The sequence below is a fragment of the Carcharhinus amblyrhynchos genome, chromosome 1 (assembly GCF_965287045.1).
Source record: "Carcharhinus amblyrhynchos chromosome 1, sCarAmb.v2.hapA, whole genome shotgun sequence".
In the NCBI taxonomy this organism is placed as follows: domain Eukaryota; kingdom Metazoa; phylum Chordata; class Chondrichthyes; order Carcharhiniformes; family Carcharhinidae; genus Carcharhinus; species Carcharhinus amblyrhynchos.
The window spans coordinates 148,062,885-148,090,477 of record NC_137324.1 but is presented as its reverse complement, the minus strand read 5'-3'; the positions used below and the strand labels follow the sequence as shown (position 1 = coordinate 148,090,477).

General features: G+C 39.6%; 1 protein-coding gene across 1 annotated transcript in view; it reads right to left on the bottom strand.

Moving 5' to 3' along the window:
• Window positions 1-2,421: 2,421 nt before the first annotated feature.
• Window positions 2,422-27,593, bottom strand: part of adad1 (adenosine deaminase domain containing 1 (testis-specific)) — a 71,615-nt gene continuing 46,443 nt past the window's right edge. The window contains exons 8-12 of the mRNA XM_080186865.1: window positions 16,344-16,511; window positions 14,576-14,808; window positions 8,186-8,423; window positions 3,313-3,445; window positions 2,422-2,656 (exon numbers count right to left, since the gene is read on the bottom strand). Coding sequence (XP_080042991.1) covers window positions 2,540-2,656; window positions 3,313-3,445; window positions 8,186-8,423; window positions 14,576-14,808; window positions 16,344-16,511 — 889 coding nt within the window. The 3' untranslated portion in view covers window positions 2,422-2,539. The remainder of the gene's footprint in view (window positions 2,657-3,312; window positions 3,446-8,185; window positions 8,424-14,575; window positions 14,809-16,343; window positions 16,512-27,593) is intronic.

The window sequence follows — 27,593 nt, the reverse complement described above, 5'->3', positions numbered from 1 at the left end:
TCCCCCAAAAGCAATTTTGGCTTCCAACCATCATGGAACATATAAAGTCAGCACACAGTCATACAACACATAATTAGGTCAAGCTCCAACAAGGTATTTCAATTTTAAATGTTCAAGGATGAGCTACTGACAGCAGCACTCGTATCAAAACTGGGCAGCAAAATCATTTTTCCACAGTGTATTAAAGATTTAAGTACAAATATACTTCAGGTCAAAATATTTTATACACTTTTGCAATGCTACTGTGCTTATTTTTAGAGCTCTATGATACTTGAAAGTATTAACGAATCATGTGCGAATGCTGTATTTTTCTGTTACTCTCCCTCATAATTCAGATATCTTGTTTTCTCTTCCTACAACTAGGTTTGCTATCAAAAAGTGTGCATTTCTTGTTAACACTTCCCTTTACAATTCCTTGGGTATTTGAGAACCCATAATTGGCAATTTTAGTCTGATGTCAGTACCAATATATTACTTAGGGATGCTAAAGTGAAGAATTTTCTGATTTCCTTAACCTTCAACTGATGTGAAACACAGTAGGTGGCACGAAGGAATTTCAACAGCTGTCGGTTTCTCACATGGAAAATGGGTAACTTGACAATTGAAAATCAAGACTATGGCCTGTCTACTGCTGCTCAAGATCTGTCCCTGTTACAATATTTAGGATTACCTGTAAATTGTCTAACAATCCAATTACCTGAATCAGAGATAAAAACAAAATGCTGTGGATGCTTGAATCTGAATAAAAATAGAAAATCCTGGAAAATCTCAGCAAGTCTGACAAAGGATCATCTAGATTTGAAACTTTGACTTTATGTTCTCTCTGCAGATGCTGTCAGACCTGCTGAGATTTTCCAGCATTTTCTGTTTTTGTACCTGAAACAGATGGAGGGTTTCTTAAAACCTGGAAGACATTTTAAAAACCATGCGACTTGTACACAGTTCAGCTGCCCCTCCTCTCTTGCCTATTGTCAGATGACCAATCTGATTTCCCATCCTCCCAGATTAAACAAAGTGCGATGGGATAATCATTCCTCCCAGTTTTTATATTTGCTTCAGCACAGACTACAATTCAGAATGGAGAATTTAGATTATGATGTATATTTTGTACCAATAGCAATTCAATAATACTTGTGGGTTTTTCTATTGAAAGAGAAAATTGGGAGCATTATATCAAGGCTGACTTGTACTTTGACACCCAAGAGCAATAATGTCAATGGCTTAGTTGCAAAGCTGTCTGTCCTCAAGAGAAATGTGTCTTTTGGAGGGAATTTTGAGGGAAGGAATGATGGATAAAGATGAAGGTGCTCAAATTTAGAGAACAAAAATTCCATTTTCCAGCTCACTTACAACACAAGTAGGTAAACAAGCTACTGTATTAAGGTCATGAAAATTATTTGTCAGCCTTGCTTCAATACGTCATTACTATACATAGAAAGTAACCTAAAAGAGGTGCCTAAATAGTGTATGGATATATCTCATTATATTCTAAACATTATGCTTTAGTTGTGTACAGCATAAGGTACTGGGTTAAATTTGACCATCAGATTGGTATAAAAAGTTCAAATCAACCAGTTTGATTATCCTTCTTCATTCCTCAAGAACATATGTTGGTAACAGCAGTTTCAATAGCCTTATAAGTCATGAATTAGCATTCTCATATAATCATTTCTGGAACCATTATCTCCCAATAAGGGCTGGGGAAACTGAGAAGATACATTGGAAAAGGCAAGAAATAAAATGAAAGTGAAAGGCAGTTCAAAATTGAACATACCAGTGGGAGTTTTGATAGTACTTGCTATTCTCTACAATGAATGTACCACTATGGGTACCTGGTGGAAGCTAGGCACATGTGCAGAATGGCCAATAGTCATTCAGTTTCTAGTGTACTCTTCACTGGTTGAATAAATTTAATCATCTAGCACCTTTGAAGGATACTGCATTTGTGTATCTGAGGTCAAAATATGTGTGCACTACTTCTACATCATGGAAAAATAAGCTTAATATCAAACTCTAACATGAATCAAATCTCCTATTTTGAACCACATACACATTTTCAGCCACACATTTTCAAGTGTGTCTTTGGTGCAAACAGTGCAATTTTTAAAATGTAGGCAGGGCAAATATTCAGTTTTCAGTTGTCAGTTAAAGTTGACCATATACCTCTCTTATAACTACTCCAATGCTGCACCAATGAACCAAATATGATTTTGCATATAGTCTATTTCACAATCAAATAATAGCTAGAATTTTGTCCAATATTACCTAGTTTTTTTTGCCATAATACCTTTACAGCAAACATTAATAACATGTCATTTTTCATCACAGTGTTTATGCAAAGCTAGCCAGTAAGCAATAACTCCGAAGAGTTAATGCATTCTTAAGAATGCATTACTCTAAAGCAAAAGTGATATTCTAAACTTTAATTTCTTTGCCCAATATTTCAGCAAAGAATATGCAACAGTACGCAGGCAGGCTTCTGATGTGAAAAGAGGAACAGTACAAGTTTATGATCAAGATTTTCCCCAAGCATTTCTCCTCATTGCACATGGAACACTTCTGCATTTGGATTCTTGACTAGCCAGGTACCAAAACCATGATGCACCAGAGATGATTTCAGCAAAGCTTTTGCTTCTTGATATGATTTTGCCATCATCTGAAAGGAATGAAAAATTGAAAGACATAAAAAAGTGAATGCTGGAAATCTGAAGTAAAAGTTTTAAAATCAGTTTCTTTAAAGAAACAGACCAGTGATTTCAATTGGTTAAAGAAGCAGATTAGAGATTTTAATCATGTTGAATGCCCAACAAATGCACAGCAAACCAACCTACAAGGAAATCCATACAAACAGACACTCCACTTGCAAATAACTTCCACTACAATAGGTACAAACTGCATGTTGAAACTAGAGACACAGATATCAAGCAAATGACAGACAAACTTTGATGTACCAATAATGCTATTAAGTTAGAAATGGCAGTGGGTGAAAGAACTATTTTTGCGCAATGACTTTTCAGTCAACATGAACTTTAGCAAAGAAATTGCTCCATCTATGGAACTGAACACACAAAAGCTGGGAATTGCCAGTCACTGCATGAAGGGAGAGTAGGGTGGAAATAAACCTTCAAAATGTAATGTATATGAGATTATCTTGGGATCAAATGTGACAGCAAGGTTGTGAACTTGCTATTGCAGGGAGAAGGATGGAGTCTAGAGTGGCAGCCTAAAACAATTTAATCGAACAATATTTTTCTGAAAAGGCTAGGGTACATTTGACTGAGAGATGTTTCCTCAACCAGAAAGCAACTTTACCTTTGCTGCATGATATGTTGGAACCGTAGACAAATCTTCTCTATTTGCTTCTTTTGCAACAAGATAAAAGCGACTCAGCATGGCAGCTTTGCATAAGCGGCTGGTCATGGAGGTACCACTTTTAAATGGAGAGCTTAAAAACAGAACAAATACCATTTTTTTGAAAAGACAATAAAATAATAAAATCAGTGCATAAGAATTGCCTATAAGTTTAAGATTCAAGATGGGTTTGTTTCAGTAGATTAAAATGTATTCATCATATTCTTACAAGTTCATCTTACTAGAAACAGCTTCAAATTATTGCCCAAACCACTGGAGTGGTATGTATCATGGAGGGAGGGCTGCACTGGATTTTTAACAAAATAAAATACATTTGTTTGAGAGAAGAGCTGGTTGAGGTTGATTGGATAAAAAGACAGAAAAGGTATGACAAATAAGCAGTGAAACATTATTTAAAAATGTTCCTATGAATATATTCTTTAAAAAATAAAAAACTAAGCAAGGAAGATCCACCCGTAGTTGACTGAGGAAGTTAAGAATAACAAAAGATTAAAGAAGGTTTAGAAGAATAATAGAAAGCCTGAAGATTGAGAGTACTGTAGAAACCAGCAAAGGGAGACCAGAACATTGATGGGAAGGGGAAAAAATAAAATGAGATTAAATAAGTCAGGAAACAGCAAAGGTTGGAGGAGCTTTTAAAAGCATACTAGCTAAAGTAAAAGTTGGTCTCATAAGGGCAGAAATCATCACGGGGAATGAAGAAATGGCAGAACTTTGAACAAACATTTTGTCTGTCTTCACACGTAAAGAACACAAAGTAAGTTGCAGAGTTAGATGACAATCAAGGATTGACTTTTACCTTTTGTTTTGCATAACATGACAGCAGGCCACAAAAGTGGGGTTGAAGTCACTGTACCAATGGTGGCTTTCTCTACCTTAATATTAAGGACATTTCAGGAAAATTGAAAAGGGCACTTCCACAATCTCATGCTGGCAGAGCCCATTCTGCCAGCAACTTAGTACTTTTAAATATCAGGGTGCATTTTTTTGGGCCCCAGTGTATAAAAGCTAAAATAGAACCCCACAGCATTGCCCTGTCATGATCCATTTCTGCTAAGCAATGCACTCATCTGAGTTCCTCTGGTACGTTTGCCCGCCAGATGCAAGTTGTGGGAGACCAGTTGTAATTCATGCTAGGATGCACTCTGACATGAACAGATTAAAATGGGGAGGTTGATCAGGCATAGAGGTCTGACAATTACATTCATATTCATTATAATGACATTGAACATTGAGATTCCCATTACCTCATTGGCATGGGACAGTGACAATCATGCTGAGACTTCACCCTTATGTGAAACAAGATTTGGGCCTACCACAAAATTTCTGCTCCTATTACCAAACTCAACCAGGAAGAATGGGAACGTAAAGTCCTGGCCCAAGGAGATGAGAGTGAGCAAATTAAAGTATCTATCAATAGAGCAACTTGAACCAAGAGCCAATAAAGTGACAGGCCCTGATGGGCTACATCCTCAGGTTCTCAAAGAAGCAGCTGCAGAGATAACCGATGTTTTGCTTATGATTTTCTATAATTTGCTAGATTCTTGACCAGTCTTAGCAAATTGGAAGTTAGCAGCATCAGATTCAAGAAAGGGGAGCAAGAGAAAACCGGGAACTATCTGTCATTTAGTCTACACCATTCCCACTACAAACTCCTTTCCCTGATGACTAATTCCTCTAGTTGGCAAGTTAAAATTAAAACCAACTATTAATAACATTGTTGCCATACTTGACCCTGAGATGAATGTCTGATCACACATTTGTGCTATTAAGACTGCCTATTTCCATCTCTGCAACATCTTTTGCTGAAACCCTCATTCATGCCTTTGCCACCTCTCGACTATGACAATACAATTGCAGTTGGCCTCACACACACTGCTTTCTGTAAACTTGCCCATATCTAAAACTCTGCATCCTGATATTTTGTTTGCATCAAGATCCATTCATCCACCACCTTTATGCTTGCTGACCAAATTGGCAATCAATCATGACCTCAATTTTGACACATTCAAGCTGGTTTTCAACTGCCTCCATCAGTCCACTCTATCCCTGTAATTTCTTCTAGCCCCACGACCTTCAGAGATAGTTGCTCTCACCTAATTCTGGCTACTTGAGCATTCCAATTCTAATTTCTCTACAATTGGTGGCTATGCCTTCAATTGCTTAGACCTGAAAATCTGGAATTTCCATCTTAAATAGTTCCAAATCTACCCCTCCTTACTGCTTTAAGGCACATCTTAAAACCTACTTCTTTAATAAAGTTTTTGGCCAATTGGCCTAATATTTATTGTACAAACAACCAACAATCCATTCCTGACACAACATTAGCAATAACAGTAAGCACTGGTTGTAAGAAAAACGAATGCCTACAGAATTCCTTTACACTTCAGTTATAGAAGTTTTTGAAACAAACTTTTGCCCTAAAGTTTTCAAGCAACAGAAAAGGATGTTTTACAGCAATTAGCTGTCAACTGACTTCAATGATTAAACATCATGGTCAACATATCCTTTAATTTTCTTTTGGAGAAGTCCCTTTAAATTTTTTGTGCTGCATTGCACTGGCAGTAACACAAATGGACCAATTTGCCGGCAGCCTGCCCAGTGAGTTTTAGGCTGTGGTATGGCCTAGAGGGAACAGTACTTATGACCTTAAGGAACATTCTAGTACCAGACAGATTCACTGCTGCGTAAGACATTATACATTGTATAGTATAACATCCATTCCTTGTAAAACATATTCTTCAATCTTCACCGAATGTATACAATGAATATTACATGCATCTCAGTTGTGCTGAAACACCTCGGAGTGCATTTTGAACAATGCAGACAGCTTTTAAATACCCTTGCACTATTTATAAGGGCCATTTTGAAATGTCTCCAATGTTTCTTTGACTGTATTGAAGCACCTCAAGAGTGTAACTTACAAAGAACCTGAAGATTATTGCACTTTGCATTTTAGAATGATATTCTTTTAGAAATTCTATGATTAAAGTTTAATTTTCCAAAAAAAAATTCTCCAATCTACAGCAAGCAACACTGAAGCCCAAATTGCAAGGAAGCATTGACAACAGATCAGAAAGCTGTTACTTTGGAAACCAAAGATCTTTTGAAGCACAGCACAGTATTTTTCTTTTACATAACTAGGCAGGACCCCTTCCCTGCCAGGCTGTTTGCAGCATTACTAATGTTGCATAGCTCATGGCTCCATTAAAAACAGTCTACAGCACCAATCATGTGGAGAATCTGGTCAGCTTTGTCCACTGTTCATTACTTTTTACCCTGGGAAAAAGTGGGGAAAGCCACCACTGGTCTTCCGCTCAGCCTTTAGGTTAAAACAGCAGATGACATCATGGCAGGATTTGCCAATCTCGTTCACCCCACCCTGGCTGCCAGCGAGAATGGAGAATTTGGCACTCAGCCAAAACGCCATTCACTGCAGCAGGCCTGGAAAATTCCAGGCATAGACGAGGTCAGAGGTTTCCGGTGGATACTGACATCTGTATAGCGGACATCAGTGGCTAGATGTGAGTTTTCTTACCATTTACAATTAAAAATTGCAATCCATGATTCAGATTGGGAATTGAGTGGCTAAGTTCCCTGCTGTAATTTATCTCCAGGATTTTCACCAAGTTGGAGGGGTAGAAGGGGTTAAAACACCCTATTCTTTACTAGAACCTGTAAACTCAGGTGTTTTGTTATGTAACATTTGTCCTCAAAATCTGACAAAACTGCTGAAATAAATATCAAGATAACCACTGCAGACAATTTCTTCTGAACATTCTGACAGACATTTATTCTCCATATGCATAAAGTAATCGAAGTCCATTCAGAACTACATTGGCTGGACTATGCCCTTTAAGAGGGAAGTCACAAATCAGGAGACCTCCAACACACAATGATCTCACCTCCTGTCCAACAGTACCTTCCTCCACTATTTTTGCATTGGGACTGCTGCCCCCAGGGGCAAACTCAGGGTGGGAACAAAGGCTGACAGATACCTAGGCAGGCAGGTTAGGCAGCCTGCCACAGTTCCCCAGGACATCAGCCCAGTTCTACACAAGTGTTAGGCACCTTAGCCCGCAACCCCATGCCAGCTCACTAATGACAGAACTCATGAGCCCTGTAATAACATTAGCAAGTATTTGAGATGCTCACGATACTGCAAAAATCAAATATCCATTCAAAAATCTCTTCAAAAAACCTTAATCCTTGAGTGGGCATAAAACTTAAACAAACAAAACAACCATCATGAAGCTCTTCAAAAACAAACCTCTGAATCCAAGTGCTGAAAAAAAGAGTAGCACTAACAAAAACAAGAACAGCTTATAAGTTTAAATACTTGGAACATAGTGACAAGTATCTGGAGGAGAGTAGGGCTCTGATATCAGTATGAATTAATGAGAAATGGGGATTTAAGTTGAGGGGCATAGAGGTAGTATTCAATCACAAATCACAGTTTACCAGTGTTGTCAATTAATAATGCCAGCTAATGAAAAACAGCAAACTATGCAATTAACATATCCAGTGATCTCATGAGAACAGCTTGCACTACTAAAAAGCAGCGAGAATTCAGATTCTGGCATTAGTACTTCTTAATGAGCAAATCCACTGCACCAGAAGATAATCTAAAGTGAATTATAATTAAAGCAAAATACCACAGATGCTGGAAATATAGCAGGTCTAGCAGCAACTATAGAGAGAGAAGCAGTTAACGTTTAGAGGCACACATACTCAAAATATTAATTCTTTCTCTCTCCACTGATTATGTCACACCAGCTGCATTTTCTGAAATATAGTAAGTTAATGGTATTACCTTCCAGCAATCCTTCCAGTTGCACCATTCACCACTTCTACCAAACAATCCGACTGAGACCAGTTGAGGCTGAGGGTTTTAGGAATAGGATTTGGTTGACAAGGATATGCGGTTTCTGTCAGGCATATTTGCGGTTTGCTGACAATGTAGAAATTTGGAAGCCTTGAAGTTAATGAGTCATCCACACGCTGTTTAATTGCAACTTCCACTCCCCGTGTGTCTATGCAGTTAGCATCACCTGGAACGTCAAAGTAAATATGATTTTTAGAAGTAAATTATAAGCATGATGCACAATAATACAGATAAGCATTGACACAAATTGAAGGGGAAATCATAGGAAAACTTTTAACATTGTTTAAAAGCACAAAAACATAGGAGCAGGAGGAGGTCGTTTGACCCCTTGAGTCTGCTCTGCCATTTTACTAGATCTTGGCTGATGTTCCATCTCACCACTCTATCCCCACATCCCTTGAAGTCATGGGTATCCAGAAATCTATCGGCTCTGCTTTGAACATTCTCAATGACTGCACCTCCACAGACCTCTGGGATACAAAATTCCAAATATTCACCACCTCTTTACTGAAGATGCTTTTCAACTTGGTCTTTAATTGCTTACTAATCTCCTATTCAGAGACTGCACCCTCTAGTTCTAGATCGTCCCCGCTGCTCTCCACCAACCAGAGAAAACATTCTTCCTACATCTACCTTGTCAAGACATGTAAGAATTTTGCACACTTCGGGTCTCCTCTTGAAAGGGTTAATCATCACGTCAGATTAAAAATCACAACTTGCAAGCTTCTAAGCTCAAGTCACACAAAGGAAAACTGAGAAAACTACAGGTCTTGATTAAAGCAGATGCAGTTAAGAGTTAAGGGGCACAAAACTTCCAATTATAAAGAAGAGCTCAGTCACACAACCTACACACAAAGCCTCTTGAATTGTGCGCATCTGCAGTTTGTTAGTGTCTGTTTTAACAAAGGACATGAACATGGGATGACATAAGGGGTTGATATACCACTAGGTCGACATGTAGCTATCACAATTGGGTCTAGAAGTTCATAGATATATAGAAATAAATACTTGCTTAGTGATATATTAGATAAACATGCACAAGTTATTAGGCAACCATCCCCTTATGTTATACCTTATGTAATCCTAACTGTTAGTTGCGAGTTGATACAGATAACTTTTGAGCAAATGTAAATCTCTGATTGATATATGCTTATGTAAGACCTCGAAGTACAACTGTCTGTGTAATGCTCTATTCCAGACTCTCTGCTGCGCCATCAGCTGGCATATCAGATTCCTTGCTATCGCTCAAAGAAATAAAGGCCGATTTTAAAAAAAACTCTGAAATTTGTTGTCTGGTATTTGAAGGGGACGTCTGAAAGTTGCTTGACAGCTAATTTTGTCCCACAACATCTCTCTTTTTTTCAAACCCTAAAGAACAGCATGGTGGCACAGTGGGAAGCACTTGTCTCTCGGTGCCAGGGACCCATGTTCAATTCCGGCCTCGGGTGACTGTGTGGAGTTTGCACATTCTCCCTGTGTCTACGTAGGTTTTCTCCTGGTACTCTGGTTTCCTCTCACAGTCTAAAGATGAGGTAGGTTGATTGGCCAAACTAAATTGCCTCTTAGTGTCAGGGGAACTAGCAGGGCAAATACGTGGAGCTACAGGGATAGAGCCCAGGTGAGATTGTTATCAGTGCAGGCTTGATGGCCCAAATGGCCTCCTTCTGCACTGTAAGGGTTCCATGATTCTAATACAAGCCCCACGTCTTCAATCTCTCCTTATTGGAAAATCCTGCCATCCTGGAAATCAGTCTGGTGGAACACCACTACAGTCCCTCTGTAGGTCCATCCCCTAGTAAGGAGACCAAAATTGCATACTATACTACAGATTTGGTCTCACCAAAGTTCTATACAAATGTAGCAAGATTCCTTACTCCTGTATTCAATTCCCCTTGCAATAAAGGTCAACATACCATTGGTCTTTCTAGTTGTTTGCTGCACTTGCATGTTAACTTTCAGTGACGTATGAAAAAGAACACCCATGTTTCTCTGGACATCAAAAATTCCCAATCTCTCTTCAATGAAGAAATGCATCCATATTTTTTCTTACCAAATTGGATAAATTCACATTCTTCCTCATTATCTGTCATGTCCTTATCCACTTACTTAGCCTATCTAAATCTCCTCGAAGCCTCTTTGCATCATCCTGACAACTTACATTCCCACAAAGTTTTGTGTCATCAGTAAATTGTGAAACATTACATTTGTTCCCCATATCCAAATCATTGCTACAGATTGTGAAGAGTTATGAAACAGTAAAAAAAAATGACTCTCCCATTTGTGTAGCCAACAGTTAGAGTGGATTTAAAACAGGACAGTAGGGTAGGGGCGCTGGAACCCTTTTCTGATGTGGCGACATCAGAGAGCTCATCATCATTGATAGAAGTCACAAAAATGTATGAAAGCAATCAACAATCTCTGTTCAAAAGGTCAAGCAGATAAATTTCTTGGATTTAATAAAGAGCAAAGAATCTGCTAATCATTTTACTTTGTTGGCATTTTAAACACTGTGGTCAGCTTTGTCAGCTGAAGACTTCAAATCTTGCCAAATCCAAAGCATACTGATTCAAAATATTCTAGAGTTTCATTATTAACACACCCTTCTGTGCACTTTGTCATTGTGACAAAGGACAGTGTCAATACTCTTCACCCCACTATCTCCAATCACTACTACGTTCCTTTTCCCCTTCTCTTTGCCTATGTCCTGCTGCATCACTGTACCGTGTGCAGTTTGCTCACCAACCTCACCTGCCTCGTCCTCTTCCAGACTGGAAGCAAGAACCTCAAACCTGTTATGCAGATTAAGAGGCTGAGGCCTCCGCTCCTCACCCCCCTTCCTCCTCCTCCCAGCAGCCCCCTTTTGTCCCTGACCCTTAGATTTAGCCAGTCTAGGGGCACCCTCTCTCCCCCTGATGAGCCTCAGTGTCTGTAGCTCAGAGGCCAGCTCATCCACCTTGAGCTGGAGCTCCTCCAGCAACCTGCACTTACTGCAGACATGGTCACTGGGAAGTACCCTGGGGTCCGCCAGTTCCCACATCATACAGAAACCACACATCACATGCCCCTCCATTATTCACTGTAATTTTTTATGGGGAAAAATTTTTTTTCCTTGTTTCTTGCTGTAGTAGTTTTGAAAAAATTTTTTTTCCTTGTTTTTTTTCAAACAAACTCACCTGGCCTTTTTTCCTTCCAGCCCTTTTTGATATTAAGCCCTATTAACTCACTCTGCTTCCCACTCACTCCGCTGCCCGCTCAGACGCTGCCCGCTGTCTACACCAGGCCTCCTTTTAAACCTGGCGCTGATTTAAAGCAGGCTGGTCCACAAATGCCTTTTCACCACACCCTCAGAATTCTTAAAGCAGTAAATACAATAAATAAATGCTTTAAACAGTTCTACAAAGAGTAAAGTGCTTTAAACTTATTTTAAACAGGTTTTTAACAGGCTCATGCTAGCCTTCAGTGACTTATGGACAAGGATACCTTTTGTACATCTACACTTTATAATTTCTCACCATTAGAAAATACTCTGCACATTCATTCCTTCTAACAAAATGGATTACTCTACATTTTTCCACTTAATATTCCATCTGTCATATTTTTGCCCACTCACTCAAGTTTGTCCAAATCCTCCTATAGCTACTTTACATCTTCCTCACAAATTCACACCTAGCTTTTATCATCTGCAAACTTGGAAATATTAAATTTGGTCCCCACATCCAGGTAATTGATATAGCTAGAGCCCAACTACAGAACCTCGTGGTACCCTACTAGCCCAGCCTGTCAATGTGAGAATAACCTGAATTCCTACTGTTTTCCACCTGTTAGCTAATCCTCAATTGATGACAGTATGTTGCCTCCTATCTCATGTGCTTTTATTTTGCTAATTAACTTTCTGTGGGGGACTTTGTCAAAAGCCTTCGAAAGGTCCGAATATGTTATATCCATTGGCTCTCCTTTATCAATTTTGTTAATAACATCTTCAAAAAAAAACACCAATATTGGTAAGGCCACACTTGGTATACTGTGTACAGTTCTGGTTACCCTAAAAGGAGTGCAGAAAAGATTTACTGGGATGCTACCAGCACTTCATGGTTTGAGTTATAAGCAGAGGCTGGATAGACTGGGACTTTTTCCTCTGGAGCGTAGAAGGCTGAGGGGTGATCTTATCGAGGTCTATAAAATAATGAGGGGCATAGATCAGTTAGACAGTCAACATCTTTTCCCAAAGGTAGAGGAGTCTATAACTAGAGGACATAGGTTTAAAGGTGAGAGGGAGAGATACAAAAGGATCCAGAGGGGCACACAAAGGGAGGCTAGTGTCTGGAACAAGCTGCCAGAAGTAGTAGTAAAGACGGGTACAATTTTGTTGTTTAAGTAGTATTTAGACAGTTACATGGGTAAGATGGCTATCGAGGGATATGGGCCAAGCGCAGGCAATTGGAACTAGCTTAGTGGTTAAAAAAAAGGGCAGCATGGACAAGTTGGGTGGAAGGGCCTGCTTCCATGCTGTAAACCTCTATGACACTATGTTCGTCAATATGATTTCCCATTTGTAAATCCACGCCGACTATGCCAATTGTCCAAATGTCTATTTATCACATCCTTTATAATAGATTCCAGCATTTTCTCTACCACTGATGTAAGGCTAACAGGTTTCCTCTCTCCCTTTGTTCTTAAATAGTGCCATGATATTTGCTACCTTTCAATCTATAAAATTCTGGAAGATGATCACTAATGCATCCATCATCTCTATAGTAACCTCTTTCAAACCTCTGGGATGCATGATATCAGGTCCCACGGACTTATGAGCTTTCAGTCAGATTAATTTCCCCAATATAACTAATTTACTTTAATTTCCTTCAACTCTGCATTCTCCCTAATCCCTTGAATCTCTACATCTTGGAGATTTACTGCATCTTCCTTAGTGAAAACAGACACAAAGAAATCACTTAGCTTCCCTACCATTTTCTATTCCCTATTACAAATTCTTCTGACTCTGCCTGGAATGGACCCACATGCGTCTTAGCCAAACACTTTCTTCTTACATACCTATAGAAGCTTTTACACTCATGTTTTTTGCTAGATTGTGTTTATATTCTGTTGTCCCTTTCTTTATCAGTTTGTTGGCCTTCCTTTGGTGATTCTAAAAACCTTCCAATCTTCGAGTTTACTACTATTTTTATTGACTTTATAAACTTTTTTTAAAATTCTATACATTCCTGAACTTTGTCAACAATGGTTAACTGGCTTTAAGTTTTTGCACTATGAAGAAATGTATAGGTGCTGTAAGCCATGTAATAATTCTTTGAAGACTGTAACCTATGCACATTCATTTTTCTAAATGTATTTTCCCAATGCACCTCAGCCAATTTGTCCCTCGTGTCTTCATAGTTTCATTTATTCAACTTTAACACCTTGGCTTCAATTTGAACTTTCCCACTTCCAAACTGAACTCAATGAATTTATTCTGTGCTTACATGAATAAGTGTATAACAGTGACTCATTGTAAACTACTTTCTGCAAAATAAGTAGGATGCCCCACTATAATCTTCCTTTGTTTCAGAAGACAGAATATAGTATCCTGCCAGATTGATAAGTACAAGATAAACAGCTTGTTTAGATTTATTTGCACTTAAATGCATGTGAAGTAAAACAACATGACAAGATACTAATGCAGTACAAACTGTCACGACCATTTAAAATTCTTGTCACTTTTCTTCAGCAAACCTTTGGTGATGTACACTGGAAACATCCAAACTCGTCCTGGGCTGGATTCTCCAGTGCCACTGCAGTGAATGGAGCAGAGCGGGAATGAACAAGATTAGAGAACTCCACTCATGATGTCTCATGGTTTATTTATTTGGCCTTAGATTTTAAATTTTATGCACCTTGTCATCTACTTTATCTAACTTTTACAAAACCCCAAAATGATTTCTAGGTTAGAAGATTGTCCTCTCTTTAATGCACATAAAAGCCCTCAAGATTTGTCCTCAAAATACATATCGTGGCAAAGTAATGCATTAAGAGTTCAGCAAAGTTGTTTCAGGTGCTACTGCAAATTATACTTGAAGCAACTGCTACTTGATTTCATCAGGAATTGGAAATAACAGAAGCTCGAGTGGAACAAACTTGACAGGAGTCACCTTCGGTGACCAATGTGAGTGAAGTTTATAAAAGGATCACAAAATACAACCTTTTGACAAGCTAAAAAATTTTTAATAAGTGCAAAAATTTTCAAAATGTATCAAGTTCTTTAATAATGAAAGCTAAATGCAATACATTTTAGCAGAATACCAAATGTTGAAATATCACACTCACCGATAAGAATGCTGTTGATGTAAATGGGTTCAATGAAGTGACTCAGTAGCGCTCCCTGAACTCCAAGCACTTCCCAGCGAGTAAGTTTATCACTGGCGGACATGCTACACACTTTACTACTGGTTACTTCAGGACTGCAATGACTAATTGCGTACACTTTTCCATCCAAAATAACATGAAGTTCCATTTCTTTGTTAGTATGAAAGGTAGATATCGAGTGAGGAGCCAAATGCCTATGTGAGGAAAGTTACATGTTTCCTTTTAAGATTAAAGAGCAAATAGTGGAAATTACAGCAGGTCACTTAGCAACTATAAAGCAAATGGAAAAGTTAACATTTTGAGCTTAAGGTTTTATCATAATTAAAAAATAAGTGGATCACTTTGTGGGGTTGAGAGCAGAACAAACAACAAATACTCAAACAACAGGAAAGAACTTGAAGATTTGAATACCTGCAATTGCCTTAATTTACATTGTAAGTTAATGTTTGATTTTTCAAAGTACAATAGTGGGTGAGTCTCAATCAGCCATTAGAAGTCAGAAACCAGCCTAAAATATTAATCTGTTTTTTGCAAGTGCGTGCTGGCAGTTTTGCTATGCATTTGCAGAAATCTGATGGATTTCACCTGAAATAGTTTGTTGTAAACATAAAGCTAGAAAGTTTTGTTTTTAGAAAAGTTCACTGAAATATTATGTAATAAGAGTTCACTTGATGCATACATCCAAGGCTCAGTGAGATTTACTTCTATAGATGCTTGTGTTACATATTTCACTTAGGTATAGGATCACTGGCCACTCCTGAAAAATTACATTGAACTCCGATGTCCAAGAGTAATCATCTGTCAAAGGAATTATGGGTGGGGTTCTAGAAGCAAGCTTAATAATAAAGCCAAGATAATTAAAAAATGTTTGGCACCTGCATCTCTTCCCTAGAAACTTTGGAATTGAGATTTCCTGGCTCCTCCACCACTGGCAGCCAGAAGAACCCAATTTTCAACAAGCTTCTTTCTTACTATCTTACTGATAATGGTGGACACAGCTGTAATACAAAGTAAAAACAAAACAGCTAGCTGAGCTCAATGATGTTAGGTCAAGGCCCTTGGAGTTGAAAGGATTAAATATGTTATTTTTATTGTTATTCATTAGCAGCAGGAATTGTGCACAAAGGAAAGTTGATCATCAGTAAACTACCCATAATCAACTGATCAATGCAAACTTCAGTCAACGGAAAACAGTGGCGAACTTTTAAGTTTATGTAGCTCAATCTAGGAGTATGGCGTATAGAGCTAATACTAGCGACACCAATAACTGCTCACTTAATAATGGAAATCCTTTTGTGCTGCGACCTAAATAAAATGACAGATTACTGAACATAACAAGTATAAATAGCAAATTTAACATATATAGATGATTTGTGTACTGAATGGAGTTTGTAATATGCTAATCAGGTCTGTAAACTTTATATTATGAAATAATTTTCTAATGTTGAAGTTGCTGATTAAGTACAGAGAATGTAAAATATTCAGTGCACATACATTCTTTCTTTTGAAACTTATGTTCATTGGACATGCTATAGTTAAAAACAAGCAAACATAATTGCCTTCTGGTATTTAATGAAAATGGCCCTCAAACAAGTCATCATTTGGGAATGTAATCTTCAACAAAATATATGGGTGCCATTCGTATAAAATAAGAAATATCTCTCAGATACAAATCTACACCATTTCAGGAACAGACTATTTCAAAACATTGTTCTATTTCCCGACTTACAATTGTTTAATCTGTGCAGCTCCTTTTGGCAGTTGATTCAGATAAAGGTGAAAATTAGTACGATCCTTAACAGTAAGAACTTTTCTTCCAGATTCAATGCAAAAAATAGACTGGCTCACCACATCAGAATTTTTGTTGTAGAACATAAGAAGGTGTCTGTAAAGATACCTGGAATGTACAGTGATGCACATGAAATACTTGTTCTGCAATTTACATTATTTTTCACTGATGTAACATAACCTTCAATATAATAAAATTTTTCTATACTTTGCTCTAAATAAGAAAATGTGAAAATGAATGCATCATCAATAGACACATTGGATATTGTCTTAATAATAAAACATTGAGGAGAAAACCCAGTGTGCTGTGAAATCAGAATAAGGGATTTTATTAATATTTACATGTGAATAGGAATATGATTTACTTTCCAGATTCTCTTCTGAGAAGCATATTTCATGTGTGGAATATACAAATACTGGGCCATCAGTGTAGGGAGTAAGCAACATAAAGGAAGTTTGTATCTAACACAGGTATTTTCTCATGTGACCAACCATATTCCTCCACAGTGCAGAAGGAAGAAGCTTACTTTGGGATGGTAAAGCAGAATATTGCAAATGTTGGAAATCTGAACTAAGAACAGAAATACTGATACACTGAACAAGTCAGGCAGCAACTGTAGAGAGAGGAACAGAGTTAATGCTTCAGGTTGATGATTTTTTCATCAGAAAATTACAATAAGTGGCAAGTGGAAGGAGGACAAAATGAAGGTCTGTGCCAGTGTGGAAGACAGGGGAGATTAAGTTACAGAACATTTAGTCCTACAAGACCAAAGGCAATGGTGGTAGGCAGGAAAAGAAACAAAAAAGTGCCCAGAGCAGATCAGTTTCTATAAGAAAAAATAAAACCACTGAAAAGGGCGGGGCGGGGGGAGTTAAGGGGTTGGGGGGTTAAGGGGCTAGGGTGGGAACGAAAGAGACAGAGTTTACAGTCTGAAATTTGTTGAATTCAATGTCGAGTTCAGAAGGCTGGGGGAGTCCCTAACTGCAAAAAGATGTGCAATTCCTTATGCTTATGTTGAGCTTCCCTGGGACAGCACAGAGGCCAAGGTAATGAGACTCCAGCTTGGAAAGCTAGGTGGAGAATTAAAATGGCAGGTCAATGGAAGCTCAAGATCATGCCTGCAGACTGAATGGAGGTGTTGTGTAATGCAGGTCTTCCAATTCTTTATTGTAAGCTTCAAATAGAGTTGTCTATATGAGTGCAACTCCAACAACACTCAAAATTCAACACCATCCAAAGTAAAGCAACCGGCTTGACTGACATTCCATCCATTCTCTTCATCACGAATGCACATTGGCAGCACAATGTTTCGTCTACAAGATGCACTGCAGGAACTCATCAAGGGTCCTTAGAGAGCACCTTCTAAATCCATGATGCCTACCAACCAGAAGGGCAGGATAGCAGATGCATGGGAACACTACCACCTGGGGTTCCCCTCTAAGCCACCCACCATCCTGACTCGGAAATAAATTATTGTTCACTCACTGTCGTTGGGTCAAAATCCTGGAGTTCCTTCTCAAACAGCACTGTAGTTGTACCTACATCACTTGGGCTGCAGCAGGTCAAGGCAGTGGCTCAGCTGAGCAAGGCACCAATTCAAGGGCAATTAGGTGTGGACAATAAAAATATTGGTCTAGCCAGTGATGCCCACCTCCAATGAAAGAATTTACTGTCCCCAGACCAGTGGGCAACACTGTAGTCTTTAATTTTTATCATAATAATGAACCAAGATTTCAGAGGAGGTGAAAAATTGTTTAATTCTTTCATAGAATCCCTACAGTGCAAGGGGAGGCCACTGGCCCATCAAACCTGCACTGACATCAATCCCATCCAGTCCCTCTCTCCCCGTAAGCTGCTAATCCCCCTGACACTAAGTGGCAATTTAGCATGGCCAATAAACTTAACCTGTATACCTTTGCATGGGTTTCTTCCTGGTTTCGTCTCACACTCCAGACACTGGAGAATGTGCAAGCCCCACTCAAGACTGGAATTGAACCTAGGTCCTTGGCGCTGTGACACAGCAATGCTAACCACTGTGCTACCATGCCACCCATTTTTGTTGCCCAGAAAAAACAATTTTGTTGCCAAATTCCCATCTCAAAAGTTTTACCTCGACCCACCCGGTGACCTCTGCTATATTCAGAAATTTGCCAACTTGGTTCACCGTCCCAAGGAATCTTCGCAGTTTAGGTGCAGAAATTCTCTAATATTTGTCTTCTTTGTGGATCACTGTGATTCCGGTCACCTAGAACTTCAGCATGCAGCGGGATATCCACTGCTTGCTGAAGTCCAGGTCTGAGGCGTTCAAGTCAGGCGACACTGACCTATACAAGAAAGTCAGGTATGATCTAAGGTGATCTATCAAAGATGCCAAAAGATAGTGCTGGGCCAACTAGAGCGCCAGGCTAGCCACACTAGCCCCTGCCGACAACAGTAAGGTCTGCAAGACATAACAGGCTACAAGATGAAGGCATGTAAAATTGCTGGCTCCAACGCACCTCTCCCTGATGAGCTCTACGTGTTCTACATCTGTTTTGAGCAAGAGGTCAGTGAGAGCATGCCTTCTACCCTGGAAGAAACTGTATCTGGGGTCATACTGCAAATGTCAGAGCAGCTTTCTTGAAGGTCAACCCATGAAAAGCAACTGGTCCGGATGGGGTACCCGGACATGCACTCAGATCCTGCGCATATCAGCTGGCAGGGGTATTCACAGACATTAGGGTTTCTACGATGATTCTATGATGATAACATCTACAACCTCTCTTCACAACAATCTGAGGTCTTTATCTGTTTCAAGAAGATGACCATCATAAGAACATAAGAAACAGGAGCAGGCGTAGGCCATCTAGCCCTTCAAGCCTGCCCCGCCATTCAATAAGATCATGGCTGATCTAAAGTGGATCAGTTCCACTTTCCCGCTTTCCCCCCATAACCCTTAATTCCCCTATCAGAAACCTATCTACCCGTGACTTAAATATATTCAGCGAGGTAGCCTCCACCACTTCAACGGGCAGAGAATTCCAGGGATTCACCACCCTTTGAGTGAAGAAGTTCCTCCTCAACTCTGATCTAAACTGCACCCCCCTTATCTTGAGGCTCTGTCCTCTAGTCCTGCTATCCTTTCTAAGCGGGAAGAATCTCTCTACCTCTACCCTATCCACCCCCTTCATTATCTTATACGTCTCTATAAGATCCCCCCTCATCCTTCTAAACTCCAACGAGTACAGACCCAGTCTATTTTGTCTCTCTTCATAGGCCAACCTCCTCATCTCTGGTATCAGCCTCGTGAACCTCCTCTGCACTCCCTCCAAGGCCAATATATCCTTCCGCAAGCGTGGCGACCAAAACTGCACACAGTACTCCAGCTGCGGCCTCACCAGTGCCCTGTACAGTTGCAGCAAGACCTCCCTACTTTTATACTCTATCCCCCTTGCTATAAAGGCCAACATTCCATTCGCCTTCGCCTTCTTGATCACCTGCTGCACTTGCAGACTGGGTTTTTGCGACTCGTGCACAAGGACCCCCAGGTCCCTTTGCACCATAGCATGCTGCAGCTTTTCGCCTTTTAAATAATAATCCCTCCTACCATTATTTCTGCCAAAATGGATAACCTCACACTTGCTAACATTATACCCCATTATCATCCCGGGTACCTAAGGAAAACTAAGCAGTGTGCTAAATGACTATTGGCTGGTAGCTCTGACATCTGTCATCATGAAGTGCTTCGAAAGATTAGTCATGGCACGAATCAATTCCAGCCTCCTGGACCATCTGGGTCCACTACAGTTTGCCTACTGCCACAATTAGGTCCATAGCAGATGCCATTTCCCTGGTCCTGCACTAAATCCTGGAACACCTAAATAACAAGGACATTGATGTCAGACTCTTATTTATTTACAGCTCAGCCTTCAACACTATTATTTCCAGGAAACTCCTCATCTCCAAATTCCATGGTCTGGGCCTCGACACTTCCCTCTGCAACTGGATCCTGAACTTCCTAATTCTCAGACCACAAATCAGTAAGGGGAGGCAACAACACCTCCTAAATGATCATCGTCAACGTCAGTGTCCCGCAAGGCTGCGTTCTCAGCCCCCTAGTATTCTCCTTATATACCTATGACTGTGTGGCCAAATTCCTCAATTTGATTTTCAAGTTTGCTGATGACACCACCTTAGTGGGTCAAATCTCAAACAACAATGAGACAGAGTACAGGAGTGAGATAGAGAATCTGGTGAACTGATGCGGCAACAATAATCTCTCTCTCAATGTCAACAAAACAAAGGAGATTGTCATCGACTTCAGAAAGCTTAAAGGAGAACATGTCCGTCTATATCAATGGGAACAAAGTAGAACGGTTCGAGTCATTCGAGCAATTTTTTAAAAGGCTAGGGAAAAAGCATCACCCTATGAGCTAATACTAAACCATTTTGCCTTTTTACAACAAGTCTCTTACCCACGTTTAGACCAAATCAAGGTTGAAATAGAAACAGTGCAGTGACCAGATGTTATCTGACCAGTCAACATGTCAACACAACGGTATTCAGGATGGTTACATTTCCAAATAACCAACAACCTGCCCTGGTCCCCCCATGCCGACACTACAGATGCATCATAGAAAGCATTCTTTCTAGTTGTATCACAGCTTGGTATGGCTCTGCTCTGTCCAAGACTATAAGGAACTACAAAAGATCATGAACAAAGCCCAACCCATCACTCAAACCAGCTTTCCATCCATTGATTCTGTCTACACTTCCTGCTGCCTCGGCAAAGTAGCCAGCATAATTAAGGAACCCGGATATTCTCTCTTCCACCTTATTCTTTGGGAAGAAGAATCAAGAGTCTGAGATCATGTACCAACCCACTCAAGAACAGCTTCTTCTGTGTTGCTGTCAGACTTTTGAATGGACTGACCCTGCATTAAGTTAGCGATGACTGTAACACTACATTCTGCACTCTCTCGTTTCCTTCTCTATGAATGGTATGTTTTGTCTGTATAGTGCACAAGAGACAATACTTTTCACAGTATGTTAATACTTGTGACAATAATAAATCAAATCAAACTATGTGATCTAAAAAATGGGTTTGGTGAACTCATTTTTTATTCAGGCATACCTACACTAAGGGACTCAGGGCTGTTCTGAAACTGCAAATGTGGGTCTCTCATGGGTTGATGCTGTCCATATGGCATCTTGTTCTTTCTATGCCTTCCAATTTTTCTTTTATTCATTCATGGATGTGGGCACCTTTAGCTGGGCCTGCACTTATCCCTAATTGCCCTTGAACTGGGGCTTCCAACAGCTATTCCGATCACATTTAAGAGTCAACCACATTGCTGTGAATCTGGAGTCATGTGTAGACTGAACCAGGTTAGAATGACAGATTTCCTACCCTAAAGGATCCCAGATGGGATTTAACAACAATTGACAATGGTTTCATGGTCATTGTTGGAATTTTCCTTCCAGATTTTTATTAAATTCAAATTTAACCATCTACCATGGTAAAATTCAGACCTAGATCCCCAGAGGATTCCCCTGGGTCTTTGGATTAATAGTTCAATGACAATACAACAATATTAGAGCTGCTTGGTTTTGGAATTGTAACCATGCCTGCACACCACTGTGTTGACATGTTGACTGGTTAGATAACATCTGGTCACTGGACTCTTTCTATTTCAACCTTGATTTGGTCTAAACATGAGTGAGGGACTTTCCTTGGTGTAAAGACACAAAATGGTTTAGCATCACCTGAGTGTGATGCGTTTTCCCTAGCCTTTTAAATAATTTTTCAAATTTGTTTTGGAATTATGTGATGTAATTCTCATTCGCAACTTCTTCCACCATACAAATTAATTTCAATTTTAGATAAGCCTTTCTCTTTCGTAGAGGACAGTACAGATTTTAAATGACAAGAGGTTTAAGGATTGTTCAATCTTATTTTCAGCTTTGTTTAGAGTTGGCTTTAATTGACAAGGATTTCAAAGTTATCTATTTGAGAAATTAACTTCATCTAATCAAATAGGGACCCCTGCTCTTGTATCTAATTCAAACTCAGTCCATCCACTTGAGTTTAACTTGAAGACTCATTATCAGTGTCATCTATATCTCTGGAGAAGATTAATTCCTATTCTTGTGGTTCTTTCATTTATGTACGCGGCTCTGCTTTAAGATTTTCGCTTTTTTACAGGCTGTCAGTGGTTTAATGCAAACTGTTTTGAAGTGGCCTATTTTCCCCACAGTTGTGACATTGTCCCCGTCTCAGCCTCAACTCCACCTTCCTGTCCATTCTCCATAACACTTTCACCTATTACTAGTTAAAAATCTGTCCATCTCCTCCTTAAATTTACTCAATGTTCGGCCTTCACCGCACTCTGAGGTAGTGAATTCCACAAACTCACGACCCTTAGAGAAGTAATATTTCATCACTGTAGTAAATCTGCTATCCCTTATCCTAAAACTATGACCCCCTCGTTCTAGATTGCTCCACAAAAGGAAACATCCTCTCTACATCTACCTTGTCAATCTCCTTTAGCAACTTATACACCTCAGTAAGATCTCCCTCCTTCTTCTAAACTATCGCGTGTATAGGTCAAAACCGTTCAATCTCTCTTCATAAGACAAAGCCCTCATCTCTGGAATCAATTTAATGAACCTCCTCTGAACTGCCTCCAATGCAATTACACCCTCCTCAAGGGGACCAAAACTGTGCACAATACTTCTGATGCGGTCTCATGAATACCTCGTACAGTTGCAGCAACACCTCTTTTATACTCTATTCCTTCAGCAATAAATGCCAAAATTCCATTTGCCTTCCTTATTACCTGCTGTAGTTTTCTGTGATTCATGCTCAAGGGTATCCAGATCCCTCTGCACCAAACTACACTGAAATTTCTCACCATTTGGATAATTAGCTGTCTTTCAATTTTTCTGACTAAAATGGATAACCTCACACTTATCCACTTTAAACTCCATCTGCCAAATTTTGGCCCACTCATCCAACCTATCCATATCATTTATAAATTGCTTATTTCTTTATTGCATCTTATTATCCCACCTATTTTAATGTCATCTGCAAATTTAGCTATAATGCTTTCTATCCCTGCATCCAAGCTATTAATATGGACCGAATCCTGTGATACCCCACTACTAACATCTTGCCAACCAGAAAAACTCATTTATCCCGATTCTGCTTTCTGTTGGTTAGCCAGTTCTCTATCCAAGCTAATAAATTAACCCAACCCCATGTGATTTTATCTTGTAGAATAACCTTTTGTGAGGCACCTTATCAACTGTCTTCCGGAAGTCCAGATATATTACATCTATAAAATCCCTATTATCCACTTGGCTTGTTACATCTAGCAAATCAGTCAAACGCTATTTACCCTTTGTAAAACAATGCTGATTCTGATAGATTGTGTTTTGACTTTCTGAATGTCCTATTATAACTCCCTTAAAATTTCCCAACAGATGTTTAACTGATCTAAAGTCTCCTATATTAGCATTTTTTCCAATCCACTGGAACCTTTCCGGTATCTAGAGAATTTTGGAATATCATAACCAATGGATTCACCATCCCTGATGCCATTTCCTTTAAAAGTCTAGGAGGTAGGCCATCAGGTCCTGAGTATACCTTCAAACCCAGTTGTTTGCTCTGCATGTTTTCCCTATTGATGATTGTTCTATGTTCCTTCCTTTTCATTACCTCTACAAATACCTGTTAGTATGCAATGGCATTAGTGTTTTCCACTGTGGAAACTAAGGCAAAATACTGATCTACTTAATCTGCTATTTCTGCACTGCTCACCATCAACTCCCCAGTCTCATCCTCTAAGAGTCTCATATTCATTTCAACTACTCTTTTCTTTATTATATACTTATAAAAGTTTTTGCTATCTTTTTAATATTTTGTGCTAGTTTTCTTTTGTAATTATTTCTTTTCATTACTTTTTTAGTAACCCTTTGTTGATCTTTTAAAAATTCATCTTCCAGCCTGCCACTGACCTTTGCAATATGTGTGCCTTAGCTTTTATGTTATCTTTTACTTTCTTATTTGGCCATAGGTGTTTCTTCTCCCTCTTACATTCCAGAGAAGAAGAAAGGTTATATTTTAGTTGGGAGGAACTGACCCTCTCCTTAAACATCTACCTTTTAGTCTTCCTGCCAAGTCCATAAGGGTCAAATCCTTCCTCATGCCAAAGTAATTATCTTTGTTTAGTTCCAAAATGCAAGTGTAGGACTCCAGTTTCTCACCCTCAAACTGAATTTGGAGTTCTAGCACGCAACGATCACTGAAGCTGACATCTATCTTGGTTTGGTGCATTATTCCAGTGAAACTCAACTAAGCTTGAGAAATAGCACATCATCTTTCAATTAAGCACTTTACAGCCTTTCAGGTGCACCATTAAGCGCAACAATTTTAGACACTAATCTCTGCCAACTCTACCACCCCCTTATTTTGTTTCCAAACACCGGCACATTTGTTCCAGACACATTTTTGTTTCTTCTTTTCCTACACTCGGGAAAAATTTAGCATGGCCAATGCACCTAACCAGCACCTCTTTCACTCTGGGAGCAAACTGGAGCATCTGGAGAAAACCCACGCAGAAATGGAGAGAGCAAACAGTGACCTAAGCTGGGAATTGACCCCAAGTCCCTGGTGCTGTGAGGCAGCAGTGCTAACCACCGTGACACCATGCTGCCCTTATCTGAGTGAATGAAATTGAATATAGTAGCTTAAATTTAAATAATTCTTTTAACATTATGAAAAATTCCAAGGTGCTTTACAGAGGCATTGTAAAACACAGCATGACACCAAGCCACGTGAGGAGGCAGCAGTGGCTAATGAGACCTTAAAAGGAGGAAAGTGAGGTAGAGAAGTAAAGAAGTGTAAGGAAAGTATTCCACACTCAAGGCTTTGGCAATTGAAGATACTGTCGCCAATGATGGCGCAATTAAAATTGGGATGCAAAGGCAGTCAGAATTAGAAATCTTGTAGATTGTGGAGCTGGAGGAAAGAGACCAAGACAGATTTGAAAACATGGATAAAAATTTTAAAATCAAGATATTGTTTGACTAAGAGCCAACACAGATCAATGAACAAAGGGGTGACTGTGGAATAGAACTTGCTATGAGTTAAGACATGGGCAGCAGATTTGTGAATGATCTCAAGATTAAGGACAGTAGAATATGGGAGCCTGGAGTGTGTTGGAATAGTTGAGTTCAGATGTAACCAATGTATGCACGAGTTATCTTGCAAACATACAGACTTTCATTTTTGTACAACCGTGTCAACCTAAGGGAAACACTTACATTTTTTTAAAATCACAAATAGAGGGTAATGATATTATGTGGCTGCATTACCTAATAAGGGATTTAAAGTTTATTTATTGTCACAAGTAGGCTTACATTAACATTGCAATGAAGTTACTATGAAAATCCCCTAGTCTCCACACACTGGCACTTGTTCAGGTAGAAAGAGAGAATTCAGCATGGCCAATGCACCTAACAAGCACGTCTTTCGAACTGTGGGAGGCAACCCATGCAAACTCCACACAGTCAAAGTCAGGAACCAAACTGGAGTCTTTGGCACTGTGAGGCAGCAGTGCTAATGACTGTGCTACCATTTTCGTGGCAATGAGAAAGGTGCCCTGAAAACCCAAAACGTAGCCTCCAAAACAATGACAGCTCTCAAGAAAATCTTGAGAGATTTTAAAATCAAAATTTTGAAAATCTTGAGAGCTTTCAGGAAAAGAAATTACTCAAAGAAATATGACAAATACCAGGGTCAATGCTTAACATTGAAATAATCTGTGTAACCACTGATACAATTAATTTCCTTACAATTGCGTTCAATTGTTGATGAACCAAACAGATTATTCTAAACACTTTCCACTTACTGAATAAAAAAAATACAAACTTCAAATTAAAAGAATGAATTATATTTATATAATTTTTCCTGAAATCTGAATGCTCAAAATATTGCGCAATTAAGTACTATTTTTGAAGTAAATCACTGATAACATAGGAAATATAGCAGCAAATTTCTGTTGCTATTTATAAGAATGAACTGTACAACATATGATCAGTATCTCTTTAGTGATGTTGGTTGAGGGATAAATATTAGTCAGGGCATCAGGAGAGAATTATCTGCTTTATCAAAAAACTGCCAAGGGATCTTTTAAGTCAAATTAAGCAGGCTGATCAGCCATGGTTTGGGGTCTCCTCATCTCTGACCACGTAGTAATCTTTCACTATTGCATTCATAAGAACATAAGAAATAGGAGCAGGAGTAGGCCATCCAGCCCTTCGAGCCTGCCCCGCCATTCAATAAGATCATGGCTGATCTGTCGCTGCTCAGTTCCACTTTCCCGCCCTCTCCCCATAACCCTTAATCCCCTCTCCTATCAAAAACCCATCAACCCGCGTCTTAAAAATATTTAGCGAGGCAGCCTCCACCACCTCAACGGGCAGAGAATTCCAGAGATTCACCACCCTTTGAGTGAAGAAGTTCCTCCTCAACTCCGTTCTAAACCACCCCCCTTTTATCTTGAGGCTGTGCCCCCTAGTCCTACTGTCTTTTTTGAGCGGGAAGAGTCTCTCCACCTCTATCCTATCCATCCCATTCATCATCTTATACGTCTCAATGAGATCTCCCCTCATTCTTCTAAACTCTAATGAGTACAAGCCCAGTTTATTCAGCCTCTCCTCATAGCTCAACCCCCTCAACTCCGGCATCAGCCTAGTAAACCTCCTCTGCACTCCCTCCAAGGCCAAAATATCCTTGCGCAGGTGCGGCGCCCAAAACTGCACACAGTACTCCAGCTGCGGCCTCACCAATGCCCTATATAGCCGCAGCAAGACCTCCCTACTTTTATATTCAATCCCCTTCGCTATGAAGGCCAGCATCCCATTCGCCTTCCTGACCACCTGCTGCGCCTGCAAGCTGGGTTTTTGCAACTCATGCACAAGGACCCCGAGGTCCCTCTGCACCGTCGCCTGCTGCAGTTTTTCGCCCCGTAAGTAATAGTCCTTCCTACCATTCTTCCTACCAAAGTGGACCACCTCACACTTGCCAACATTAAATTCCATTTGCCATTTCCTGGCCCATTCGCCCAGCCTATCTAGATCCTTCTGCAGACTCTCCACACCCTCCGCACAATTTGCCGTTCCCCCAATCTTGGTGTCATCAGCAAA